This window comes from Miscanthus floridulus, chromosome 3 (assembly GCF_019320115.1).
Source record: "Miscanthus floridulus cultivar M001 chromosome 3, ASM1932011v1, whole genome shotgun sequence".
Taxonomy (NCBI): domain Eukaryota; kingdom Viridiplantae; phylum Streptophyta; class Magnoliopsida; order Poales; family Poaceae; genus Miscanthus; species Miscanthus floridulus.
Window position 1 is genome coordinate 8,192,155 of NC_089582.1, and position 26,272 is coordinate 8,218,426.

Below are 26,272 nucleotides of genomic sequence, written 5' to 3' on the forward strand. Positions count from 1 at the left end.
AAGAATTAGAGTTCCCTTGCCACATGGGCCGCGTCAGTGCATCATATGGGGGCCCCGTCATCATGTGATGGTGTCCACGTATGTTTTTTTTCTTTTTAACAAATACAGCATATATATAATATAATAGTATATATACTACTGCTGTCTAGTTTTACAGGGTACCCGGCATACCTGTGGCTACGCCACTGGACGGCGAGGTGGGCAGGGTGGCGGCTGGACGCTGAGGCTGCTGAATCAAGTCAAGAGACCTGCACGGCTCGAAAGGCAACTGGCCACCGGCCACGGTAGCAAAAAATAATAATAATAATAAATGTTGCGTCCGATTGCCAATCTATGATGGCCAATCAGTTCGCAGGCTTCTGCTCACGGTTGGAAAATCCAGCTTTTCTAGAAACTATGCTTTTGGGTGCAGTGGAATGAAAAGCTTACGATCGACATCTATTCTGCAAAGAATGCTGGTTGCTTCTATTTTCTGTTCTTGGGGTTCTTGATTTACTGCTGGCCTGCTGCAGAGAATGCCACTTGTTTCTATTTTCTTGAAGTTCTTGATGTACTGGTAGATTTTCTCTAATCAAGAGATCTGTCAAATTTGGTTCCAATCTGATCAATGGACTAATATGGCAGATATTTGAATTTAACTTTTTGCTGTTTAGAGTTCCACTGTTTAGTTGCCTACTATGCGCTTGCTAATTAAAATTATCTTTTAGCATTTCAGAGGAGTTCAAGACGCTGGTGGGAAAAGTACCCATCCTGAACTGAATGAAGAACTTACACTCTGCAATTCCTATTAGACTGTTATGCATTCATCTCCATATCATCTCTCCCTTTCTTTCCTAAATTTGTTATCAGTGTTGTTTTGCCGCTATCCTTTCGAAACTGAACGAAAATTGGTGGATGTGCCAAATATTTGAATTTAATTTTTGATGTTTGCAGTTCCACTACTAAAATAAAATTATGATCATATTGGTTATTGGAGACACGTTTGGAGTGGCTACGAATAATAATACTCCAGGGTACAAATTCATCAGAGTACGTAGTATCTGATATAATCTCAATCTATGCATATAATTTAAAATTCACACTTACTCAATTACTCTCAATGTCTTAAACTGATTACAAACGTGATATCTGCTAGAACTTTTATACAGTCATGGCGAGGGCGTGACACCCTGACATCACGTTGCAACTGATCTACCTACTTATCCAACAAAAAAAGACATCACATACAATGCAACTACATACTATAGCTTGGAGCTAATACGCCGCAATGCTAGCTTGGCCAAGTCCTTGCGTAGAATCTTACCTGCCGCATTTTGTGGTATGGAATCCACAAGAAAAACATGGTGGATTCTCTTGTAGTGCACAACCTGCATGACAAATTATAACGGTTATAGTTGAAGCAACTCAACAAAGCTCCCTCTTGTCTCTTAGAAAAGAAACATCTGTGGCTGCAAAATTGTTGGGTTGAGCCAGCGGCAAACCTGACTGGCGACGAATTCTTTGATATGTGATTCGTGCAAGTGACTTCCTGGGCGTCCCACGACGAACGCTACCGGCAACTCTCCAGCCTCGTCATCAGGGTATCTGTATTATGAGGAATAGTTGTTGTAATACTCCATTAGTATCTTTTTTTTTTTGAAGGATTGATTTCTCATGTTTTCTGGGTGTATTTGTACTTACGCGACAACTGCAGCTTCAACAATATCTGGGTGTGTCTGAAGCAGGCTTTCGAGTTCTGCAGGAGGCACCTGGATGAAACATATACTATACCATCAGGATTCAGGGGAGCAGGCAAGCTGACACTGCAAGTCTGTAACAGATCAGATGCTCTGATGGAGTGCTGGGTCATGATAATGCTGATTAGAAATATTCTAACAGTAGCAGATACCTGGTAGCCTTTGTACTTAATTAACTCTTTCAGCCGGTCAACGATGTAAACAAATCCGTCCTTGTCAATATAACAGAGATCTCCTGTCCTCAACCATCCTTCACTGTCCAAGATCTCAGATGTAGAATCCTCCTCGCCAAGGTAACCTACGCTAGTGCCCAAAGGGACAGAGGGTCACTGAGGTTTCAGTTTAATGTGAGGGCGATGGCGAAAATAATCGAGTAGCAACAGGCATCACGTTGTGCACTAGCAAAATTAGAACACTGATACCGAATCATATAGCTTAAATTAACTGACAACATCCACATGGAGGTACCGCATCGGAATGCCAACAAAATTCTTTTTTTTTTCTTTTTGTGAAGTTTATTTACATTTTCTGTAAACAAGTGCAAGGTTGGTGACATCTTTTCTTTGGTGGCTGAAGAAACAAATAGACACTCTAAATGCTGAAACTCTTGTCCAACTTATAAAACTCTCTTATAGGACATTACTAGTGTGGTCATACCGAAGTTATCTGAATCTGAATATACAATACCCCGTGAAGCCACTGAAACTATAGCTATCAGGACAAGGTCCTCTTAAAAGCAACGTCTTTATTTTATATGAGCAAAGTGGATTATAGCATAGTGTTTTGCTACTAAACTAATTGCATGCTGATATGGACCTTACCTTTCATTACAAAAGGGCCTCGGACCCAAAGCTCCCCTGGCACATCAGGAGGCATGGCAGCCCCTGCTTCTGGATGAACAATCTTCACTTGAACGCCCCATGAAAGACGGCCCACGGATCCAATTCGCGCGCTTTCTTCCTCCCCAACAGCACGGCAGAAACCGGCTGTAGTCTCCGTTAGACCATACCCCTTTTGCCAATTGGAAATAACAATTCGTATAATTTACAGATAATTGCAAGTGATTTGTATCAACCAGTAACGATAATCTCTGAACTAAGAATCGAAAGGCATCAACTTGCAGGAGCGAAAACAACCTGGGTAACGCTTACGCCGGGGAACATGCGCGAGAAGCGCGCAATGAGGTCAGCCGCGACGGGCGCGCCGCCGCAGTTGACCGTCTTCAGCGTGGCCACGCGGGTGGGCGCGGCCGCTGCCGCGGCCGCGTCCTCCTCGGCGGCGCGCACGATGGCCAGCAGCGCCGGCGGCGCAAGCGCGAGGCGCGTCACGCCGAACCTCCCCATCGCAGCTAGCACCGCCGCGGCGTCGAACCTGGCCCTGGCCGTGTGCAGCACCAGCGTGTGCGCCGGCGACGCCGCCCTGAGGCAGAAGGTGAAGCCGTAGATGTGGAAGAGCGGCACGGCGAGCATGAGCGTCTCCGTCGCCGCGGGCGCCCGCGTGACGTTGGAGGCGATGATGTTCCGGTGGGTGAGCACGACCGCCTTGGCGCGCCCCGTGGTGCCCGACGAGTACAGCACCGCCGCCGGGTCCGACTGCCGGACCACCACCAATTCCGCGCCCGTGCCGTCCTCGGACTCGTCGTGCAGCAGGAACGAGAGGAACGTCGGGGAGTCGAGCAGCACGGTGCGGAGACCCGGAGGGAGCTTGCCCCTGGTGCCCGCGACGGCGAACGCGACGCGCGGGTTGGAGAGCGCGAGCAGGCGGGCGACCTCGGCGGCGGTGAGGGACGGGTTGGCGGGGGAGACGACGGCGCCGACGGACATGAGCGCGTAGTAGAGCACGGGGACGTGGACGCCAGCCGGCGCGAGCACAAACGCGACGTCGCCCGGGGCGAGGCCGACGCGGGAGCGTAGCGCGGCGGCGAGCGCGCGGAGCCTGGAGAGGAACGTCCGGAACGGGACGGACTCGCCCGTGCCCGCGTCGACGAGCGCCGGGCGGGACGGGGCCGTGGGCGCGGGGAGCGGGGACGGGAGGAAGGATAGGGCGTAGGCCGGGAAGGAGAGCGGGAGGTCCGGTGAAGGCAGCGGCGGCTCCGGCGTGCGCAGGCTGTGGAATGTCTTCGCGGACGCGCAGTAGCCGCTGCGCGGGTCGATGTCGGCGTCGGACGCAGACGGACGCGGCATGGACGCTTCGCCGGGGCGGTTGGTGCGCGCAAGTGGCGGGGCGGCGGATGGCCGCTGCGGCTGAGAGGCGGTGAGCTGAGGCTAAGGCTTAGTTCCCAATTTGGCACTACACAAAAAGAAAATTCTTCGTCACATCAAATTTATGGTATATTCATAAAATACTAAAAATAGATGAAATTAAAAACTAATTACACAGTTTAGTTATACTTTGCGAGACGAATATTTTGAACCAAATTAGTCAACGGTTGGATAATTATTACCAAATACAAACGAAATGCTACAGTAGAGAATCTAACACTATAGAAACTTTACACATCTAAATTTCAGCCAACTAAACGCGCCCAAGGGCTAAGGCTGTGAGGCTGCTAGATAGAATAGTAGGAGAGGAGTCGCTAGCGTGCCGCGTCACTCGACGCTTGGACATGTTTTCTATTCTCGTTCACTTTGCAAAAAAAAAAAGCGAACTTGATGAATAGTATCATTTTCGTCTTATTTGATAAAGATTGTTCAATCGTGGACCAACTAGATTCAAAAGATTCATCTTGTGATTTCCAACTAAACTGTGTAATTAGTTATTTTTTTTACCTACATTTAATACTCCATATAAGCAGCTAAACATTGATGTGATGGAAAGAGAGTGAAAAAATTTGAAATTTGGATGACATCTAAACAAGGCCCTATAGTACCAAGATGGAAACAAACTTCCATTCTACCACTTTGTGCAGGCAACTTGCACTTGCAGGGCACAGTTGCAGCAACAAATTCAGGTCACGCTCCTTCCATGACAGAAGGACCGATGTTTATGTAGTGTATGTAAACCCATAGCAGGGCACAGTTGCATTGCTAATTAGTATGGTTGGATATTAGTTGTGTCGCTTGCATTTTCAGGTTTCTGGTTTTGGCACTAAAATTCTGACATTCTGAATCGATCTACCATGAAATTTTCTTCCTACATAAATATTTGGAGATCTTTAAGAGAAGCCTGGCTTGTTGAATGCAAATCGCAGTAATGGTAAGCTGTTAATCCAAGACTAGTGCTTACTCGTAGAGAGCTAGAGGCGTAACCTACAGGACAAAACCCTTTTGTAGAACTTCAAACATATGTGGATAAAAGACTTTTGTAGAAAAAAAATGTTTTCCTCCCTAAACTATAGCCATAATTTAGGTTTTCTCATCGAATTCCAAATGTGAGCAAGCTATCTCTATTCAACTTTCAAAACCATTTAAATTACCCCTTCTTGTTTCGGTTACAGGTGATTTCCAAGATGGTTCCGTTACATTTTAGTTAAAAAATAATCGCATGCTAAAGTTTTTAAACCAGAAAAAAAAATCTATAAATTTCTAAAATTCCAAGAGAATCATAGTAGGTAGCTAGATTGGAACACAGTGAACCCAAACAAGTATTCAGAGCTCATGAAAAAAACATATCTAGAAGCCAATGGCGGAGCCAAAGCCCAGCCACCCTGGGCCGGTGCCCCCGGGCTCAACAAAACCTGGCACCTGCATGCTCCAATAAGAATTGCTAGCATCGCATGTATTCCAGCTGGTTACTGTCGTTCCTGTTTTTCCTTTTCTAAAATCTACATGTTCATGAAGATGATGCTAGGATCCTTGGCAGCCGAATAAACAAAACAAATCAAATTGTTTACTATTCAGGCGCCATGAATTCCCTCTTTATTAAATAGTAATATAATATCAACTTAAAATTAACGTCGTCGGAACCCACTACACTAGCTAGAACCTGTACTAGAAAGATGGATCGGCTTAAAACTAACGTGGTTTTCTAGTTTTGCTTTCATATACAATGCTCTATATCACGTGGTAGGTCCTATTTGGCAGGGCTTCGGCTCTAGCTTCTCGCGGCTCCATACAAGAAGTCCAGCTAAACGGTGTAGGGTTGAAATGGCGGACTAGAGGGAAGAGGTAAATAGTCATTTCTATAAACAATCGCGTCGGCTAATCGTAACAAGTGCGGAATTAAAACTATCGGTCTAGCCAAGACTACATCCCTCTATCTAGGTTATCAAGCAACTTGAAAAGATCCTAAACAAGCAACTAAGGTGCCGGACTGGCTAGAGCTCACATAACCAATTCTAGGAGCATGGTCACACAAACATATGCCACTAGTACTTCAAGCACGAAAGAGCTCCTACACAACTAGTAAGCGAAAGCACAAAGCTCCTAAGCTCACTAGCAATGTTCAACAACAAGATAACTAATGCCAAATTAGAGAGCGCAAATTACTTAGCTACACAAACTAAGCAATGTGACTAATAAGGTTACTAAAACCAAATTAGTCACGCAAGAGAACTACTTCTATGCTACACAAGCAAGAAGGTAACTAGCAAACTACTAAAGCTAAACTAGTCACAAGAGAAACTACACAAAGCACAATGTAAATGAAAGTAATACAAGCTTGTGTTGCGCGGAATGCAAACCACCGAGAAGATGAAGACAATGTTGACACGGTGATTTTCTCCCCAGGTTCACTTGGTTGTCACCAAGCTACGTCCCCGTTATGTCGACCGCTCACTTGGTGGTTCAGCGGCTAATTGGCATCACCCGCCAAGCCCGCACATCGGGTACCGCAAGAATCTACCCTGAAATTAAGGGTAGCTCAATGACACGCTTTACTAGAGTTGCTCTTCGCGATCCCCGTGGGTGAGCACAATCCCCCTCACAAATCCTCCTCTAGAGCACCGCACAATCTTCTCGCTTGCTTCAACGAAGTCGCAAGCCACCAAGCCGTCTAGGAGGTGGCAACCTCCAAGAGTAACAAGCACCACCGACTTACAACTCGATCACCTAGTGCCACTTGATGCAACCTCATGATGCAATCGTACTAGAATCGCTCACTCACTCGATCGGATGATCATTATCAAGCACAAGTGACTTGGAGGGCTCCCAAGCACTCCCCAAGCATGGACACTCAGTCCCAAGGGTGCTCAACCAACCAAATGCCCAAGCTCCACCTCTATTTATAGCCTCCAAGCCAAATAGAGCCGTTGGAGCAAAACTACACTTTCTGTGAGGGCAACAGACATGGTGGTGTGGTCACCGGACATGGGGTGGCATGCCCCCAATGGTCGAATTCCAATGACTATTTCAACTAGCCGTTGCAGACCTGGCACCGGACAGGCAAGGGCGGTGCACCGCCCAAGGGTGGCGGTGCCCCCGATGGTGCTCGTGTCTGTTTTCCTCCCTCTCTGGATTAATAGAGCGGTGCACCAGACATAGGGTGGCAGTGCCTATGGCGGTGACCCCCTTAGCCCAACACCGAAAATGCTAGCCTTGGGAAAAACACGACAGTGGCACCGGACAACACCCAGCGGTGTACCGTCCATGCCATGGCAGTGTACACCGTCACGTCCGGTGACCACCCTGACTCCAGCTGCGCTCTGCCAAGTCTAGGTGGGCACCGCCCTAGGGACGGCGGTGCCAACCCCCAACATGCTACTCTTGGCCTCGACCAGCCGGGCACCGCTATAGGGGTGGCGGTGCACTGGACAGGGGGTGGCGGTGCCCCTAGGGCACCACTATGAGCCTGATTTCGTCTCTTTTTCTTCACCAACTTCTTCACCTTTGCAAATGTGCTAATACCACCAAGTGATCACCACCTTGTGCACGTGTGTTGGCTTTTCACAAATATTTTTCCAAAGGATTAGCACTCAATTCATCACGCCACTTGATCCTAACACGTATGCAAAGTTAGATCGCTCAAGTGGCACTAGATGATCGATATGCAAATAAGTTTGCCCCTCTTGATAGTTCAGCCATCTATCCTAAACCTGGTCATTAACTTCTCTATACGCCTATGACCGGTAAAATAAAATACCCTAGGTTATACCTTTGCCTTGCTCATTCCATTCTATCTCCTCCATTATTGATGCAACAAATGCACCAACCAATCACCAAATGATATGATCCACTTCATATCATCACGTGACCGTATTGGTTCATTATCGATCTTGACTTTACTTGCTTTTCACTGTTGCTTTGGTCTATTGACGCCAACTCATCACTCAACTTGCCCTTCACACTTGCAACCGGTCCATCGAGCCAAGTCTTGTCTTGATCTTCTCAACCTTGATCATATGACTCCATGTCATGTCTCATATACAATGAGCTCCTTCATCATATGTGTGAGCTTTGCAACATCTCCAAGCCATTTTACCTCCATGGCAAAGGCTGCTCACACATGATGTACCTATGGACTAATCACTTGTGTATCTCACATTAAACACAATTAGTCCACCTAGGTTGTCACTCAATTACCAAAACCAACCAAGGACCTAGCAAAGGTTGCTCACACATGATGTACCTGTGGACTAATCACCTATGTAACTCACATTAAACACAATTAGTTCACCTAGGTTGTCACTCAATTACCAAAACCAAACAAGGACCTTTCAAATAGGCATCTACAAAATGTCTCCTTGCTAAGAGCCCAGAGGAGTTGGAGCCATTTTTTTATAGAGGATCCAGAGCCACAAAAATGTATCTTTCTCCAATTTTTCCTCAAAAATCTCCTATAAATTATTACAAAATTTCTACTGAAGCTTGAAAGCATCTAGGCCCCTAGTTGGGTTTCGGTGATTAATGATGATATGAGATTACTATGACTAATGTGTGTTTCGTAGAGGCAATTTGAGTTAGATCATGGTAATAGAAATTGATTGGGCAATCATGGTTGTCATGCCCCTATCGATGGAAATCATTGTAGTTTTCAAAGGATGGACGATAAGGTTAAGGACGGACTAGTTCTAAGTGTCGTTTGGCATTGGAGAGACACTTAGAGTAGTTTAGGACTTTGTTTTTCCTTTGGCCGTACTATTAAGGGGGGTATGGACTAGTAGCTTGACCTAGGTGAGTCTAATGGATTAGGTGTGATACACACTTGTCAAACTTAGCACTAGGTAGCTCAAGAATAGCCCTAAGATCGATAGAAGTTAACTTCATTCACAAAGGATTTCAAAGTGGAAGTGAATGGAGGGTCAAATGACTGACCGAACGCTGGTTTGGTTGTGACTAGACGTAGCTTAGCGAGTCCGGTCAGTTCATTTGATCGGTAGCAGTAGTCAGAGTGCGATCGGACGCTGAACAGAGAAATGACCGGACTCTGGCTACCAACGTCCGATCAACATCAATAAGGTTCTAGAGAGGTTTTATGATGACCGGACGTGTCTGGTGGGTGCTGACCAGACACAGATCTAAGTCCGATCAGAGCAAATGGCTCTTTCTGACATGCTGACGTGTTACACTGACCAGAGCGTCCGGTCACCTTGACTAGTGCGTCCAGTCAGCCTAATACTTGTTGAGTTGGACCTCAACCATTATGTTTTGAATGGGAGGGTATAAATACATATCCCACTCATCCATTTGAGGTCTCTTGCCCATTTATTCAGCTGAGAAACACCTTTGGGGAGCAAGGGACAGCAAGAGCCTAGTGGGGTGATTGAGATTTGATAATCCAAGATTAAGGACCTCATTAGTGCATAGGTGTAACACCCTCGGTGTTACACTGTACCATTTTTGCTAAAACATTGCATGTACATCATGTTTATATGATAGTGTATGAATTATAGAGTGTAAATCAATTTCTTTGGCTCAAAACGTTCATCGGAAACGCGAAACGAATGTTATGTTTCATGTCGCGTTATATCACTTAGGGTTCTAAATGAATTTTTATTAAACGAAAATGCTATAGAACGTGTATGCGGCACTTTAATAAAGTTGGTAGTACAAACTTCGTAGGTGGTGGTGAAATACTTGCGGTCGAGAATGGGATTCGCTAGCTAGCATACTTGATAGCTTGGAAATCAAATTCGACGCGAAACCGATAAGAACTTAGTCAATTTTCGTAAGTCGGAAAAGGATTCGACGAAGCTAAGTTCGACATTTTTTGTAGGAAATTTGGGTTAAGCAATGGTAGGGTATTAGGGCTTGTTTCAGTAGTTTAACGTACCCTCTTGAGTGTAGAAAAATTGGTTTAGCAATTGGATCACCGAGTTGGGTTTTAGGACCGCTTTGAAAAGCGTGCATGGCACGTTTCTAGGCGGTTGCAGCACCTGGGGCGCGGTCACCGTGCCTCGGTTGGCATCGCCGCGCGCCCCCGTGTGCACCCATGCGCATCGTCGCGCAGGCTTTGCACCGCCGCTGCTGTCTGCCTCACTGGATCCTCGCGCGGCTGCTAGCCCCAGTCACGAGCGTTGGGTCACCGTGTGCGCTATCTCCACCAGCGTTGCGTCCGTCTACGTCACTGTGCTGCCATCCCATCACCGCTTGCCCGTGTTCGCCGCGGTTATCTCAGCTGTGCCCTAAGCACGTGGCCATGTGGCTGGTGTCTGGGCCATCCTTGGTCTGGCCATGGCTGGCCTGTGGCTTGGGCAGTACCGACTACTGTCGCGCGGTGCCACGGTTGCTCACCGTCGCGTCGTGCTGCGCTCCAACCACCGCAGCCATGCAGCCACTGCTACTGCTGACCCATCATGGCTGCACGCGCGTGGCCTTGCCCCGCCTGCTTTGCCATCACATCGGCGCTCGATTTGCGATGCTATGCTGTGGCCTCTCCCTTGGCCGGCGCCGTCCACTGCGGCACAAAGGACCGAGCCACCGTCGGCTTGCTAATAATGGCATTGTGGCCAAACCGTTCCTGTGCGTGCTTAACTGGTTCCCCATCGCCCTGTATCACGTGTGCAATTGTGCTTTGAGTGACAGTTGCATCCCGCCATAGCAACATCGCGCCAAGTCTTGCCGGTCGTCCCCTGTTCCTCTATCGCCTTGGTCGCCGGAACCACGCTTGCAATTCAACCTGGTGGAGCTGCCTCGGTCCAATTAGCTCCATCCATAGCTTCACGGTGTAGTCAGCCAGCCACCCGACCCCATCGCACCATGATCCATGCTGTGCCATGCTCCAATTTGGAGTTTTCCTCTCGCTGGGTCATTAAGACCGCCATGGCACGCGTCGACGCCAAAGCCCCAATTCAGAGCTCATCTTGTTCAATTCGTTACACCTCTAACTTTGCCTCCACCTGCTCATCACTCTACACACCTTTGCCTAATCGCTACCACCACCTAGCCACCCCTAGCACAACCTTGCCACCGCCATGCGCCATCGTACCATTCGTGCGCACGTGGCCAGCTCGGCTCGGGCCGTCTCCGATCAGTCCACCATGTCTGGTAGGTTTGGGGTGAGTCTCTCATGCCCATTCTTGAGCTCGTTCATGTTGTCTATGCCTTGGCTCACGAGAACGTGGTCGCCATCGCAAGAAGGAGTCCGCCACCATGGAGGGAGCTCAAGACAGCATCTCTATTCCCCACATCATCCCCCAATGCTTCGAGTTTGCGCCTAGGTGAGCATCAGCTTGATATTGGGGGCGGGGAGGTGCTGGTCTGGCCGGCGTAACCACCCCGTGCCAGCGCCGCCGCGTCGGTGCGCACGCGTGGGTGCCAAGGGTGTCACCGTTGTGAAGACAGGTTCTTCCAAGGGTTTATCTACGAAGTAGCTGACTGTAGGAATAGTGTCGTGGGTCTCAAGGTGATTCGTCGATAGGTCAGGGTCGTTTTCGTAAAACAACCGAAGCGCGCGGGCCTCCCCGTAGCGGGCCGCCGTCGCGTGGATGGGCTGTGCCCGCGTTGGGCTACGCCGGTGCGTTGCGTGTGCACGCGCGTTCATGCTGGACTGGGCCGAGCCGTTCGCGCTTGGGCCGCCCGGTGGAATGTGTTTTTTCAATTTCCAACAAAGTTATAAATGCTTATTCAATTTAGTTTTGAGCTGAACTTTGATAAATTGTAGTAAATCTTATAGATGTCCAAAAATAGTGAAATAAAATTTGTTAGGTTCACAAAAATGCTATCTATCTGTTGGTATAGTTAGTTTATAGTTAGTTGTGATACTAATAGGCTCATAAATTCAAATTAGAGAGCTTAGTATTATGTAGATTAATATTTATAGGAATTTTTGTGGCAAATTGATGATAGTTTTAGCCATGAAATTTTTACAGTAGGATCATTAGATTATTATGTACTCACTATAATTTTTGTAGCACAAGAGTAGGTTGATAAATAGAATAGCTAGTACCCCTTGTTTTATCATATGTAGAGTAAATCGGTATTAAGAGTAAGAATACCTTTAGTTGCTAAGATAATATATGTCATACTTCATACTTGTTAGTGGTAACAGTAGGTAACTTAGCACCTTAGTCAGTAGAGCTAGTTTAGTAGCTTGACAAATGTATTCGTATTTTAAGAGTTGTTGTTGCCATATTATTAAGTGTTGCATCATTATTTCATGCATGTAGATCTCGAGTTGATAGAGTTCGTGCCCGTGGACGAACATGATTATGAGGAAGTCATTGAGGAGTACGAGGAGGAGATCCGAGTATGAGGAGGAGATCCTCGTGCAGGAGGAAGCCCCGGAGCCTGTTGGTGCTGACTTTGTTGACCCACCGCCTGCCCAAGGCAAGCCCCGGTGCATAACCCATATTTTTAATGATCAATGAATATATATATGATGTGCATTTATGTTACAGGCATTTTATAGAAACTACATGCATAAATATATCTACCCATAAGTCCTACTAGTATAGGCCGAGTAGCTGCTATGCTCAGGATTTCGGTAGCTTAAGTAACCTGTTGTTACTCACAATAGGTGAAAATTATGATCCCTCATGATAAAATGGTGGAAAGGAAAATGGTGATCGGGCAGAGATATGGTTTGGGTATTGGTGGGTGTAAGAGATTGTGTCCTGCGACCAACAGGGCATAGTTTGGTTACACTTTTTCCCTGTCTATATCAGTTAAGAACCGGCCGTTGCAGAAGGCTCTAGGCAAGTCACAGATTTATTATCCCGAGCACATACTTAGGTATGGGCGTAGGGAAGATTTGTTACTCTCTTGTCGTGGGTTCCGGCTCTTTTTGGACCGACTGATTAGAGGCGGGGATGGTGGAGGTCCTTGCACCGCACTAAGTCTAGGACTTAGGAGCGGGGGCTTAGAGTCCTAGTTTGGACGGGGACCTGGACCCATGACAGGAGGGTGATGGGTTGGTCCTGCTTGTGCCTAGGGTATAAGCGGGGCATGTGTTTTCGGGGTACCCAGCTGGGGGCATTGATTCACGAATAGTCGGCATTTTGGTATGGCTTGTCTACGGTTTAGCATCATAATTGGTGCTTACATAGAATGACTAGATAATAAATTAATATGGTTGTAAATAATAACATAAATAAGGACTCACTATTAGTATTGCTTTCTACAAAAGGTAACCAGCAAACCATAAAACTTTGCATACCCCTTGGAGTCAGGAAACTATTCCCATTAGTCGAATAAGTCTTGCAAGTACATTGTGTACTCAGAGTTTATTTACCCCTGTTGTAGGTAATGCTTGAGGAGTACCATTGTGTGAAGGATTCTTCTGGTGGACACAGACAGATCCTTGTTCCTTATCGCTAGATGTTTATTTTTATTCTGCTATTTAATATTCCGCCCTCTGACTTTGGAAATGTAATAATGTACTTTTTACGCACTCTGGATGTATGAAATGGATTAAGTATTGTAACTCGTTCTTATTATTGGATCCTTAGGGAAAAATATGAATCTTTTGGGTCCTCCCTTGGGGTGTGCCCGATGGAATCCGCCTGCTGTAGCTCGCTTTCGGTGTGCTTAGTGTCTGGTGGAAGACGAGCGCCTCCGTAAGTGCATTATTTCGGGCGGTTCTGCCACAATAGGGAGTAGCAAGTGTGCATCCACCTTTCTCATTAGGCTTGTCTCGGTCAAGTGAGAGTTTGTGCTTGTTACTCTTGGTGATCGCCATCACCTAGATGGCTCGGTGGTGGTTAGGAGCTTGGTGATCATCCGGCGGAGCTTGTGGATGACCCAAGTCATGTTGTGAGCGGTTGTGGGCGATTCACCGCGATGAAGTGTCAAAGAATCAGCCCATAGAAAGCACTTGATTCTTGCGTGGATCAAGGGAGAGCTACACCCTTGCGTGGGTGGTCCAATGAGGACTAGTGGGGAGTGGCAACTCTCTGATACATCGGGAAAACATCGCCGTGCTCCTTTCCATCTCTTTACTTTGAGCATTTATATTTGAGCAATTCATTTCATGTCTTTATATTCCTAGAATTGCCATGCTAGAGTAGGATTGGAACCTAGGGTGCAAAACTTTTGTGTGGCGGAACAATAGAAATACATTCTAGGCACTAGGGGTGAAATGGGCTAAGTGTAGGGCTTAATTATTGCAAAAAAAAAATAGAATTAGCCCAATTCACCCCCTCTTGGGCATCTTGATCCTTTTAAAGCAGTTTTTGCCAAACGTTTTCCAAAACAACTTCTACTCCACCAAAAAAGCTACTTCACATGAGGAGCCAGAGCCATCTTAAGAGGAGGGAGGAGTCGGAACCCTCCTAAACAGGTCCTTAATATTATGTGGGTCCTTAATATTTTGAAACCTTTCTACAACAAAAACATGTGATGCGTCCAATCATGCATTTATTAGACATTGATTTATGTTGCATTCACGTTGAAGCATGTTGCATTCACGCTAGTTGCACGTTGCATCTCATAATTTTGTTGCGAGAAGTTGTTAAAACACATTTAGACATCAATTGAAATGTTCAGGAAAGTTTTTATGTTTTTGTAGATATTTATCATTTCCCTAAAGCTAAATCTTACTTCTGTAAGATTCTAGATATATTTTGATGAGCTCTAATTTTTTTGGGTTTATTATGTACAAATCTATCCATATGATTTCTCTTGGATTTTTTAGAAGCTGATATAATCTTTGTGGTTTATTAGAAACCTTATCAAGTGTTGCCATATTTTCCTTGGTGAGAATTTGGGCCACTGTGCTCTGCTAGTGTGACTAAGGAGTTCAAGGTTAATGCTCATGTAATTTTCCTTTCTGCCCAAGCTGTCCATCCTTACATACCGCTCCAACATTCTAATGTTGTGTAGTTAAGGAAAGCCTCCTGAGGTAACACTAACCTATTTAATACATATTTATCTAGGAAGAAGTGGATGGCGAGGCAGAGAATGGAGGGGAAGGTGAAGGCGAAAGTTTGGGGCAAGTTGGAATGGAAGAGGAAAGTGAAGGTGAAGCTCATCGTGCCGATCTTGATCAAGGAGAAAGTGATGGGGACAAAGTCCACAGCTCCCCAGAAAGAGAGCTTGATGACCAGAGGATGGAACCTGATGCAAGAGGAATGATAGTGAAGATGAAGGCTACCAGCAGAGGACAGTATGTAGTAGAAGAAGGGGAGTTATTGCCCCTGAATCGGAGGGATCTGAAGATAATTACTATGCTGATGGAGCTCAAGAAGATGAGGAACCTTGCCAAACAAGGAAACAAAGGTTAGGAGGGAAAAACATAATGCTACATATCAAAGTATACATCAGTATCTGTTTTAGGCTTTACAATTTTTAGTACCCAATTCAATGGTTCACAAATGTTTAGTTATTTGGGCAATTACTTTATCATCATACACACTCTTTGTTTATTCTGACTTTTTCCTAATCTTGTAGTTGTCTGTAAGAGTTATAATCTTATTATTATGTAGCTCTCCGATGGAGGAAGAAAGAGATCATGAAGTAGTTCACGATGTGTTTGGTGAGAGTGATGAAGATGAACCAGCTCCATATCGCACTAGGCATGAAATTGATGAAGAATCTCATGTAAGATTCACTCATGTTTGCTGCCCTTTCTATTTGCCGATTTTAGGTAAGAAGTATGGATAGTCACGTTAATAAAGATTCAAAGTGTGTAGCAGAATCCTTCATCAGGCTTGCCCCTAAAGCTTTTCATTTTTATTTGAAGTTCCTGCTTGAAATTATGTCTCTAGATAGCTACGATCTGCTACATAGCATGTTAGTTTTAACAGAACATAAATGCAGGTTAGCATGCAGAGAATAGACTCAGCAAATTCAATATTTTGTCTTCCTTTAACCTTCAGTGTTTCACCTCACATATATGGATCTGAGATATTTTAAGTTCCCATGAGAGCATTTCTTGTTGTGACTTGATATGTCTGAATTCTAAATGGAAGCTATGTTTACTCTTCATGTATCGCTACATGAGTATTGATCCACACTCCTTCAGCTTTGAGAAATATTCACCTGCTATCTTTTTCTATTGTATTTTCTTTTTCAAACTCCTCTTGTGCTTAATAAAATTTCTTTTCCTTTTGTAGAGATCTCCCATGGAGGATGAAGGCCAGTATGAGAAGGGCATGCAACCAGATGACATTGTGGCTGATGAAGATATGCGATATGAATCTGATGATAATCGTAAACTGAAACCAAAAGAGAGACCAGTCGGTCCATCGCTAGACTTGGTGGTTCCATTTAAGCAACCACTAACTGAACCAGACAAAGAGAGTTATTTATTGTCATATGATGATACATTTAATCAATCTTTGGCCACATACCATTGTTGTCCTTTTCTAATGAGACAATTTCATGTTGTACATTATTGATGTTTATCATTTGATTGTTGCTCTTAATTTGAAATTTTCATGTTTTTGGGGCATGTAGTTTAATAAAGCTTTTTATGAGTTTATAGGCTACTATGTATTGCCTTCTTTGTGTCCAAGAATTTAATGTCTTTTAATACTGTATCATGTTTTATCTTGCTATATCTGCATTATATTGTTTAATATTCCTTGGTATCTACGATGTTACCATCTGCTGCTTGTTACATAGATGATGTTCTCTAGTTACATACACCTTGCTACCTAGCTAGTGTAATTTTAGTGAAGAAGCATCGAACTTGATCATTTGGCTGAGCACTTCGCTTATACTTGTCCAAAAGAGCATGCGTATGGTTGCTGTTCTCTTTATGTTAAATCTGATAATATAGCAAACATGTTGTATTTGGAACTTTCCATGCTTGGCTAGGAATTTTATCATCCACGATCAAAGGTTTGTGCTTTTGTAGCTACTCACATATGTATTGATCACTAATTGTTTCCTATTTTGTAGATGAATGTGATCAAGGTATCAAACATTATGGGGAACAACCCTAAACCCTTTGATCCAAAAACATATGGGGGGTACAGTCGGTGCGAATTTGTTTGAATTCTACTGAGATGAGTCGCGCTTGATCCATTTTTTGGCTGTGTATGCAGAGAGGTTGATGGATACATGATTTTGTTTGCCTCATTTTCTCCCCAAGTCCAGTCGTCTGTACTATGAAATCCAAACACTAGGACAAGAAAAAACAAATTCGAGTTTCAGGTTCACAAGGTCCATGTGCTTCGTCGCATTTACAAGAGGATAGCACATGTTTTCTCTGTTATGTTTTGCTATATGAGTTTCATTGCTACTCAGTTTAGTTGATTTCTACACTCAGCGCACCAAGCTGCAAATTACTAAACTGTAAATCTATTTACATTTTGGGGAATTTCAAGTGGTACTAATTGATCTTAACAACACTGGCCCTATCTTGGCGTGAATTTGGGCCACTATGCTCTGCTAGTGTCACTAAGGAGTTCAAGGTTAATGCTCATGTAATTTTCCTTTCTACCCAAGTTGTCCATCCTTACATACTGCTCCAACATTCTAATGTTGTGTAGTTAAGGAAAGCCTCCTGAGGTAACACTAACCTATTTAATACATATTTATCTAGGAAGAAGTGGATCGCGAGACAGAGAATGGAGGGGAAGGTGAAGGCAAAAGTTTGGGGCAAGTTGGAATGGAAGAGGAAAGTGTAGGTGAAGCTCATCGTGCCGATCTTGATCAAGGAGAAAGTGATGGGGACAAAGTCCATAGCTCCCCAGAAAGAGAGCTCGATGACCAGAGGATGGAACCTGATGCAAGAGGAATGGATAGTGAAGATGAAGGCAACCAGCAAAGGACAGTATCTAGCAGAAGAAGGGGAGTTTTTGCCTCTGAATCGGAGGGATCTAAAGATAATTACTATGCTAATGGAGCTCAAGAAGATGAGGAACCTCGCCAAACAAGGAAACAAAGGTTAGGAGGGAAAAACATAATGCTACATATCAAAGTATACATCAGTATCTGTTTTAGGCTTTTCAATTTTTAGTACCCAATTCAATGGTTCACAAATGGTTAGTTATTTAGGCAATTACTTTATCATCATACACACTCTTTGTTTATTCTGACTTTTTCCTAATCCTGTAGTTGTCTGTAACAGTTATAATCTTATTATTATGTAGCTCTCTGATGGAGGAAGAAAGAGATCATGAAGTAGTTCGCGATGTGTTTGGTGAGAGTGATGAAGATGAACCAGCTCCATATCGCACTAGGCATGAAATTGATGAAGAATCTCATGTAAGATTCACTCATGTTTGCTGCCCTTTCTATTTGCCGATTTTAGTTAAGAAGTAAGGATAGTCACGTTAATAAAGATTCAAAGTGTGTAGCAGAATCCTTCATCAGGCTTGCCCCTAAAGCTTTTCATTTTTATTTGAAATTCCTGCTTGAAATTATGTCTCTAGATAGCTATGATCTGCTGCATAGCATGTTAGTTTTAACAGAACATAAATGCAGCTTAGCATGCAGAGAATAGACTCGACAAATTCAATATTTTATCTTCCTTTAACCTTCAGTGTTTCACCTCACATATATGGATCTGAGATATTTTAAGTTCCCATGAGAGCAATTCTTGTTGTGACTTGATATGTCTGAATTCTGAATGGAAGCTATGTTTTCTCTTCCTATCTTGCTACATTAGTATTGATCCACACTCCTTCAGCTTTGAGAAATAGTCACCTGCTATCTTTTTCTATAGTATTTTCTTTTTCAAACTCCTGTTGTGCTTAATAAAATTTCTTTTTCTTTTGTAGAGATCTCCCGTGGAGGATGAAGGCCAGTATGAGAAGGACATGCAACCAGATGACGTTGTGGCTGATGAAGATATGCGATATGATTCTGATGATAATCTTGAACTGAAACAAAAAGAGAAACCAGTCGGTCCACCGCTAGACTTGGTGGTTCCATTTAAGCAACCACTAGCTGAACCTAACAAAGTGAGTTATTTATTGTCATATGATGATACATTTAATCAATCTTTGGCCACATACCATTATTGTCCTTTTCTGATGAGACAATTTCATGTTGTACATTATTGATGTTTATCATTTGATTGTTGCTCTTAATTTGAAACTTTCATGTTTTTGGGGCATGTAGTTTAATAAAGCTTTTTATGAGTTTATAGGCTACTGTGTATTGCCTTCTTTGTGTCCAAGAATTTAATGTCTTTTAATACTGTATCATGTTTTATCTTGCTATATCTGTATTATATTGTTTAATATTCCTTGGTATCTACGATGTTACCATCTGCTGCTTGTTGCATAGATGATGTTCTCTAGTTATATACACCTTGCTACCTGGCTAGTGTAATTTCATTGAAGAAGCATGGAACTTGATCATTTGGCTGAGCACTTCGCTTATACTTGTCCAAAAGAGCATAAGTATGGTTGCTGTTCTCTTTATGTTAAATCTGATAATATAGCAAACATGTTGTATTTGGAACTTTCCATGCTTGGCTAGGAATTTTATCATCCACGATCAAAGGTTTGTGCTTTTGTAGCTACTCACATATGTATTGATCACTAACTGTTTCCTATTTTGTAGATGAATGTGATCAAGGTATCAAACATTATGGGGAACAACCCTAAACCCTTTGATCCAAAAACATATGGGGGGTACAGTCGGTGCGAATTTGTTTGAATTCTACTGAGATGAGTCGCGCTTGATCCATTTTTTTGGCTGTGTATGCAGAGAGGTTGATGGATACATGATTTTGTTTGCCTCATTTTCTCCCCAAGTCCAGTCGTCTGTACTATGAAATCCAAACACTAGGACAAGAAAAAACAAATTTGAGGTTCAGGTTCACATGGTCCATGTGCTTCGTCGCATTTACAAGAGGATAGCACATGTTTTCTCTGTTATGTTTTGCTATATGAGTTTCATTGCTACTCGGTTTAGTTGATTTCTACACTCAGCGCACCAAGCTGCAAATTACTAAACTGTAAATCTATTTACATTTTGGGGAATTTCAAGTGGTACCAATTGATCTTAACAACACTGGCCCTATCTTGGTGAGAATTTGGGCCACTGTGCTCTGCTAGTGTCACTAAGGAGTTCAAGGTTAATGCTCATGTAATTTTCCTTTCTACCCAAGCTGTCCATCCTTACATACTGCTCCAACATTCTAATGTTGTGTAGTTAAGGAAAGCCTCCTGAGGTAACACTAACCTATTTAATACATATTTATCTAGGAAGAAGTGGATGGCGAGGCAGAGAATGGAGGGGAAGGTGAAGGCGAAAGTGAGGGGCAAGTTGGAATGGAAGAGGAAAGTGAAGGTGAAGCTCATCGTGCCGATCTTGATCAAGGAGAAAGTGATGGGGACAAAGTCCATAGCTCCCCAGAAAGAGAGCTCGATGACTAGAGGATGGAACCTGATGCAAGAGGAATGGATAGTGAAGATGAAGGCTACCAGCAGAGGACAGTATCTAGCAGAAGAAGGGGAGTTGTTGCCTCTAAATCGGAGGGATCTGAAGATAATTACTATGCTGATGGAGCTCAAGAAGATGAGGAACCTCGTCAAACAAGGAAACGAAGGTTAGGAGGGAAAAACATAATGCTACATATCAAAGTATACATCAGTATCTGTTTTAGGCTTTACAATTTTTAGTACCCAATTCAATTGTTCACAAATGTTTAGTTATTTGGGCAATTACTTTATCATCATACACACTCTTTGTTTATTCTGACTTTTTCCTAATCCTGTAGTTGTCTGTAACAGTTATAATCTTATTGTTATGCAGCTCTCCGATGGAGGAAGAAAGAGATCATGAAGTAGTTCGCGATGTGTTTGGTGAGAGTGATGAAGATGAACCAGCTCCATATCGCACTAGGCATGAAATTGATGAAGAATCTCATGTAAGATTCACTCATGTTTGCTGCCCTTTCTATTTGCCGATTTTAGGTAAGAAGTAAGGATAGTCACTTTAATAAAGATTCAAAGTGTGTAGCAGAATCCTTCATCAGGCTTGCCCATAAAGCTTTTCATTTTTATTTGAACTTCCTGCTTGAAATTATGTCTCTAGATAGCTACGATCTGCTGCATAGCATGTTAGTTTTAACAGAACATAAATGCAGGTTAGCATGCAGAGAATAGACTTAGCAAATTCAATATTTTGTCTTCCTTTAACCTTCAGTGTTTCACCTCACATATATGGATCTGAGATATTTTAAGTTCCCATGAGAGCATTTCTTGTTGTGACTTGATATGTCTGAATTCTGAATGGAAGCTATGTTTTCTCTTCGTGTCTTGCTACATGAGTATTGATCCACACTCCTTCAGCTTTGAGAAATATTCACCTGCTATCTTTTTTTATATTATTTTCTTTTTCAAACTCCTGTTGTGCTTAATAAAATTTCTTTTTCTTTTGTAGAGATCTCCCATGGAGGATGAAGGCCAGTATGAGAAGGACATGCAACCAGATGACGTTGTGGCTGATGAAGATATGCAATATGAATCTGATGATAATCGTGAACTGAAACCAAAAGAGAGACCAGTCGGTCCACCGCTAGACTTGGTGGTTCCATTTAAGCAACCACCAGCTGAACCTGACAAAGTGAGTTATTTATTGTCATATGATGATACATTTAATCAATCTTTGGCCACATACCATTGCTATCCTTTTCTGATGAGACAATTTCATGTTGTACATTATTGATGTTTATCATTTGATTGTTGCTCTTAATTTGAAATTTTCATGTTTTTGGGGCATGTAGTTTAATAAAGCTTTTTATGAGTTTATAGGCTACTGTGTATTGCCTTCTTTGTGTCCAAGAATTTAATGTTTTTTAATACTATATCATGTTTTATCTTGCTATATCTGCATTATATTGTTTAATATTCCTTGGTATCTACGATGTTACCATCTGCTGCTTGTTACATAGATGATGTTCTCTAGTTACATACACCTTGCTACCTGGCTAGTGTAATTTCATTGAAGAAGCATGGAACTTGATCATTTGGCTGAGCACTTCGCTTATACTTGTCCAAAAGAGCATGCGTATGGTTGCTGTTCTCTTTATGTTAAATCTGATAATATAGCAAACATGTTGTATTTGGAACTTTCCATGCTTGGCTTGGAATTTTATCATCCACGATCAAAGGTTTGTGCTTTTGTAGCTACTCACATATGTATTGATCACTAACTGTTTCCTATTTTGTAGATGAATGTGATCAAGGCATCAAACATTATGGGGATCGACCCTAAACCCTTTGATCCAAAAACATATGTGGAAGAAGATGCTTTTGTTACAGATGAATCTGGGACTAAGAAAAGGATACGGCTAGAGGACAATATTGTGCGGTGGAGAACCGTTAGGAATGCAGATGGCACTACATCTGTAAGTGGAATGCTGTCCATGTATCAATTAGTCTTGGAACTCACTAACATACTGATGATACTTGGACTGACCCCTTCCCTGTGTCTTGATTTTTGCAATTATTTTGTTTTTAACTGTATTTTTCCTTTTTTTTTATTTGGGGTAAATGTGTCCAAAGAAAGCAACTTTACAGCTCACTTTGGCTGTCTGTGCATAGGACACCCATCAAATTATCAGTTTCTATTTGAGAGTTACATTTAACCTTGTGCAGGTTGTATAGGTGGTTACGTGCTTATGATAAATAAATTTCTTCGCTGGCTTTCTGAGATTTCATTTCTTTTTACTCTGGTTACTAAGCTTTGGGCACTTGTTTATTGCAGTATGAAAGCAATGCACGCTTTGTAAAATGGAAGGATGGAAGTATGCAGCTTCTGATTGGCAATGAGGTTCTTGATATATCTGTACATGAGGCGCATCATGACCAGTCCCATCTGTTTTTGAGGCATGGGAAGGTAAACTAAGTCTTCTTTACAGTATTTCTAGTACCACCTCTTTTTTCAATCACCAATGATTAGTTTTTTTGGCACTATTAATTTTGAACTTTAACGCAGGGAATTCTACAATCACAAGGAAGGCTTTTGCACAAAATGCGATTTATGCCATCCTCCTTGTCTTCAAAGTCACATCGCTTATTAACTGCCCTGGTTGATTCTCAGAATAAGAAAACTGTTAAGATGCAAAAATGGTTTGAGACTAAGGATCCTGAGAAAGCGAAAATGGAAAAAGAAAAGGTTAGTAAATCACTAGTACTTCATTCACTGGATGTTATGTAACACACGACGTGCATGTCTTGCTTTTGTCCAATATAGCTGCTTGAACTAAGATCCCTAGTTCAGGTGTGCATTACTTGTATTGTGCTTTGCTTTTCCTGCCCATTTGTTTCTCCTGTTGGTAGTCCTATACATAGTTCCTTGCATGCGTGGTATTTTCTTGAGAAGATTGGATCTATCCCGATGTATACACCTATTGGTTTTTTCAATTACAAAATCATTTTCTGAAGTTCATATTGTATAGTTTTCTAAATCAGTTTAGGTCTCATCAGCTTAAGCAGTACGAGGGATCTAAAAGTAAATATTAGTTGTCACTATGTTGCTAGTGTTATTATGATTTAGTGTGCATGTTCAAATTAGCACCCCCAAAGAAAAAGTTACATCATGCAAAGTGATTGATTAAGATACAAAAAGTTATATCCTGACCATTGAAATAATAGCACTCAAGTCATGTTTCTTTCTGATCTGTTTTTTTCCTTTTTGTTAAAAACTGATTTCATATGCATCTGGACAGATTTTGTTCTTTCTACTGATACGAAAATTATGCAGAATCAGGGCCAAACTATTCGAGCCCATTCGATCCTTCAACGCAAGAGAGAAAAAGTGAACCGCAAGTACACACAACCTGCCCGGCCAAGGCGGCAGCTTTCTCCAGGGTTCTTAGAAGATGCTCTAGATGAGGTTGGTATCTTGTTGTTGAGCTGCTTTTTTTGACAATTAGATTGTCATGTTATTATTAGCTATTGGTGTAAATGTGCCATTTCTGTTAGGTCCATCTACCCCGCCAAGTGTATTATCCCACTAAAAAGTGAAGGATGGGAAAAGAAAAATAATAATTAAAAGTTTGTGTTCGGTGAACATTTGTGATGCAATCTTGTCTGGTTTGTATTTTTTGGGAGTGTTTAAATTCTGGCAACATAGCAAGAGAAAAAGTGTGCCTAATAACGTATTTTCCCTTTTGCTTTTTTTTTCAGCAACTAAACCTTTTTTATGAGCTATTGCATGCACATGCCCAGCTTATATGTTTCATTTACCACAAAATCAGTGTAAAATGGTTTAAAATTACTCCAGTTATGTCTTAAACGATGATGTATCTTTCATTATGTTGACAGTTTATTCCTGTATGAGGTTACTTCATGGTATGCTAGTTTACTCAACTCTTGAGTTTATTCCTTGATTTAGAAAAAAATAATTTTAGCAGCCATTTTTTTAGATCATTAAGCATTGTGCTGGTTTTTAACTTGTCCCAATAAATTTGTTATTGGATTCGGCATGACCAAACAGGATTGCTCTGACCAGCTCTAACAAACTGCCTAGTTTTGGGACATTAATGATGTTATTTTACATCTGTCCAGTAATATCACTATTAGAGAATTGACTAAAGTTACTCATATTTTGGCAGGATGAGGAGCCTGACTATGGTTCTCGGCGAATGGCAGGTCGTAAACGTTTTGAGGATGAATTGGAGGCTGAAGCACTAGCTGAGAGGCGTATCATTAACGCGAAGAAGGTGAGCAGCTGTGCTCATGATTATCAGTTTTACTTTAGCCAAACTTTTAGTATTTACATGTATCTATTTGCTCTGCACATTTTCAGTCAAATATGAGCAGAAATGTTCCCCACAAACCACCGTACCCTCCTGCTCGTCCACCGAGACGTCAAGCTGAGGAATACTCAGAGAGCGAGAGGGAGGAGTAAGAGTATGAAACCGACGGCGAGGATATTGAACATTCACCGCCTCGTGGAAGGGAGGATGAGCTGGATGAGGAGGAAGAATATGAGGAAGATGTTGAAGAAGAAGCGGCTCTGTCAGATGAAGAAATGGAGGTGAAATATCTTTGGCCTCAAACACCATTGTTTCTTTTCCATACATGCTTAGCTTCAGTTTTTTCTTGAGCTAATGTGTTAAAGAACGGAATACTTTGCGTCAGACAAGACTCACAATTGTAGGACTAGAAATCTTTTTATTTAGGAAATCAGTTTAGAGGGCATTTCTGTAGTTTCTATATAATCAAAATGGAACTTGTGATGCAGCCACCAAAACGGAAGAGAGAATCAGGGGGTGGTGGGCACAGGCGCGAGGAGCTGGTGTCCGAGGATGACGATGACGATGATTCTCCACCAAGGAAGCAGCCGGCTGTTCAGCATCGTAGAAAGGCTGTCGTGTTTGATGACAGCGACGAGGACTAGAACTTGTAAAACGTTGGTGTGTGTATGACCTGACCTGCTACAGTTTTTCCCCATTTCTTTTAGAGAATGGTTATCTGGAAAAAAAGAGGTTACTAACTGTTATTTTCCGGTGTGCCGGTTTATTATGAGATGAAGCAAAAAGAAAAAAGAAAGAAAGAAAAAGTTGGTAAATATGCTACCATGTCACGACGGTCATTGCTAAATTATATGGAAATTTCGCATGATGTGTGTGAACTTTGTGAAATTCATGTGCTGAGAACGTGTTTTGGTGCTGGTCACGGCTGAGTTGACGATGCTGCGGGGGCCTATGCATGCCTTGGTCGACGGTGGCAGAGTAGTGCGAGACGAGAGCAGTGGATAGTGCCGCTGGCCAGCCTTGCAGCGTTGGGGCATATGCAGTATGCACGCCTAGGCGCCGAGACTTGCCAGACGATATTTGACTTTAAAAAATAAAGAAGAAAAAGGTTAAGAGTTCCCTCTCCTGCACCTAAACCCTAGCTACCACCAAGGGAACCATGTTAGTTTGGCTGATAAGCCATGACTGAAAGTACTGTTGGCTGATTTGTTGTGAGAGAAAAATACTATTCGTTCACTGAAAAAGTACGAATTATAAGACAAGAGAACAGAACGAAGATCCTCTGAAGTCGAGCAAAGTGACTTGTCTCTGCGGTCACTGATCTAAACCATCCGATTCCCATCCAACCGTAAACCAAGGAATTGGCCCAGCCCAGTAGCTAGCGATCCTTGGTCCACTAGTTCGACTCCGCCACAGACTCCTCCCAGGTCCGGGTCGGCGACTCGGCGCTCCCCTTCTCGCTATGGTCGGAGGTCCTCGCTGGCGCTCCCCTCCCCTCCCTGATCCAGCGTCCTCAGCATCAGCGCCCGCAGCAGAGGTCTCACCTCGCGAGCGCCGGCCTTCCCCACCCTCCACCGAGCGTCGCTGCAGACGCAGCCGCCCCATGGCTGGTT

At 43.1% G+C, this 26,272-nt stretch overlaps 2 protein-coding genes across 5 annotated transcripts; one reads left to right on the top strand and one right to left on the bottom strand.

Moving 5' to 3' along the window:
• Nucleotides 1-379: 379 nt before the first annotated feature.
• Nucleotides 380-4,005, bottom strand: LOC136544894 (4-coumarate--CoA ligase-like 7). Of its 4 annotated transcripts, none has more exons than XM_066536952.1 (7): nt 2,873-4,005; nt 2,558-2,747; nt 1,889-2,034; nt 1,681-1,748; nt 1,482-1,584; nt 1,304-1,367; nt 380-567 (listed from the first exon to the last, which is right to left on the bottom strand). In XM_066536952.1, the coding sequence occupies exons 1-7, from the start codon at nt 3,917-3,919 to the stop codon at nt 395-397; spliced, it is 1,791 nt and encodes a 596-aa protein (XP_066393049.1). In that variant the 5' UTR covers nt 3,920-4,005; the 3' UTR covers nt 380-394. The 4 variants fall into 4 exon arrangements, 3 of the variants coding, with proteins under 3 accessions (XP_066393049.1, XP_066393050.1, XP_066393051.1); XM_066536953.1 differs by having other exon boundaries at nt 411-580; XM_066536954.1 differs by lacking the exon at nt 380-567 and having other exon boundaries at nt 1,047-1,367.
• A 7,086-nt stretch (nt 4,006-11,091) lies between these two features.
• On the top strand, nt 11,092-24,838 carry LOC136543089 (protein LEO1 homolog). Its single transcript, XM_066535646.1, has 15 exons — nt 11,092-11,098; nt 12,220-12,299; nt 14,926-15,155; nt 15,475-15,589; nt 16,105-16,227; nt 16,895-16,909; nt 17,541-17,884; nt 20,708-20,822; nt 21,338-21,520; nt 22,128-22,304; nt 22,664-22,795; nt 22,895-23,074; nt 23,663-23,794; nt 24,516-24,623; nt 24,710-24,838. Exons 1-15 carry the CDS (start codon nt 11,092-11,094, stop codon nt 24,809-24,811), a joined length of 2,043 nt encoding a protein of 680 aa, XP_066391743.1. The 3' UTR covers nt 24,812-24,838.
• Nucleotides 24,839-26,272: the final 1,434 nt, after the last annotated feature.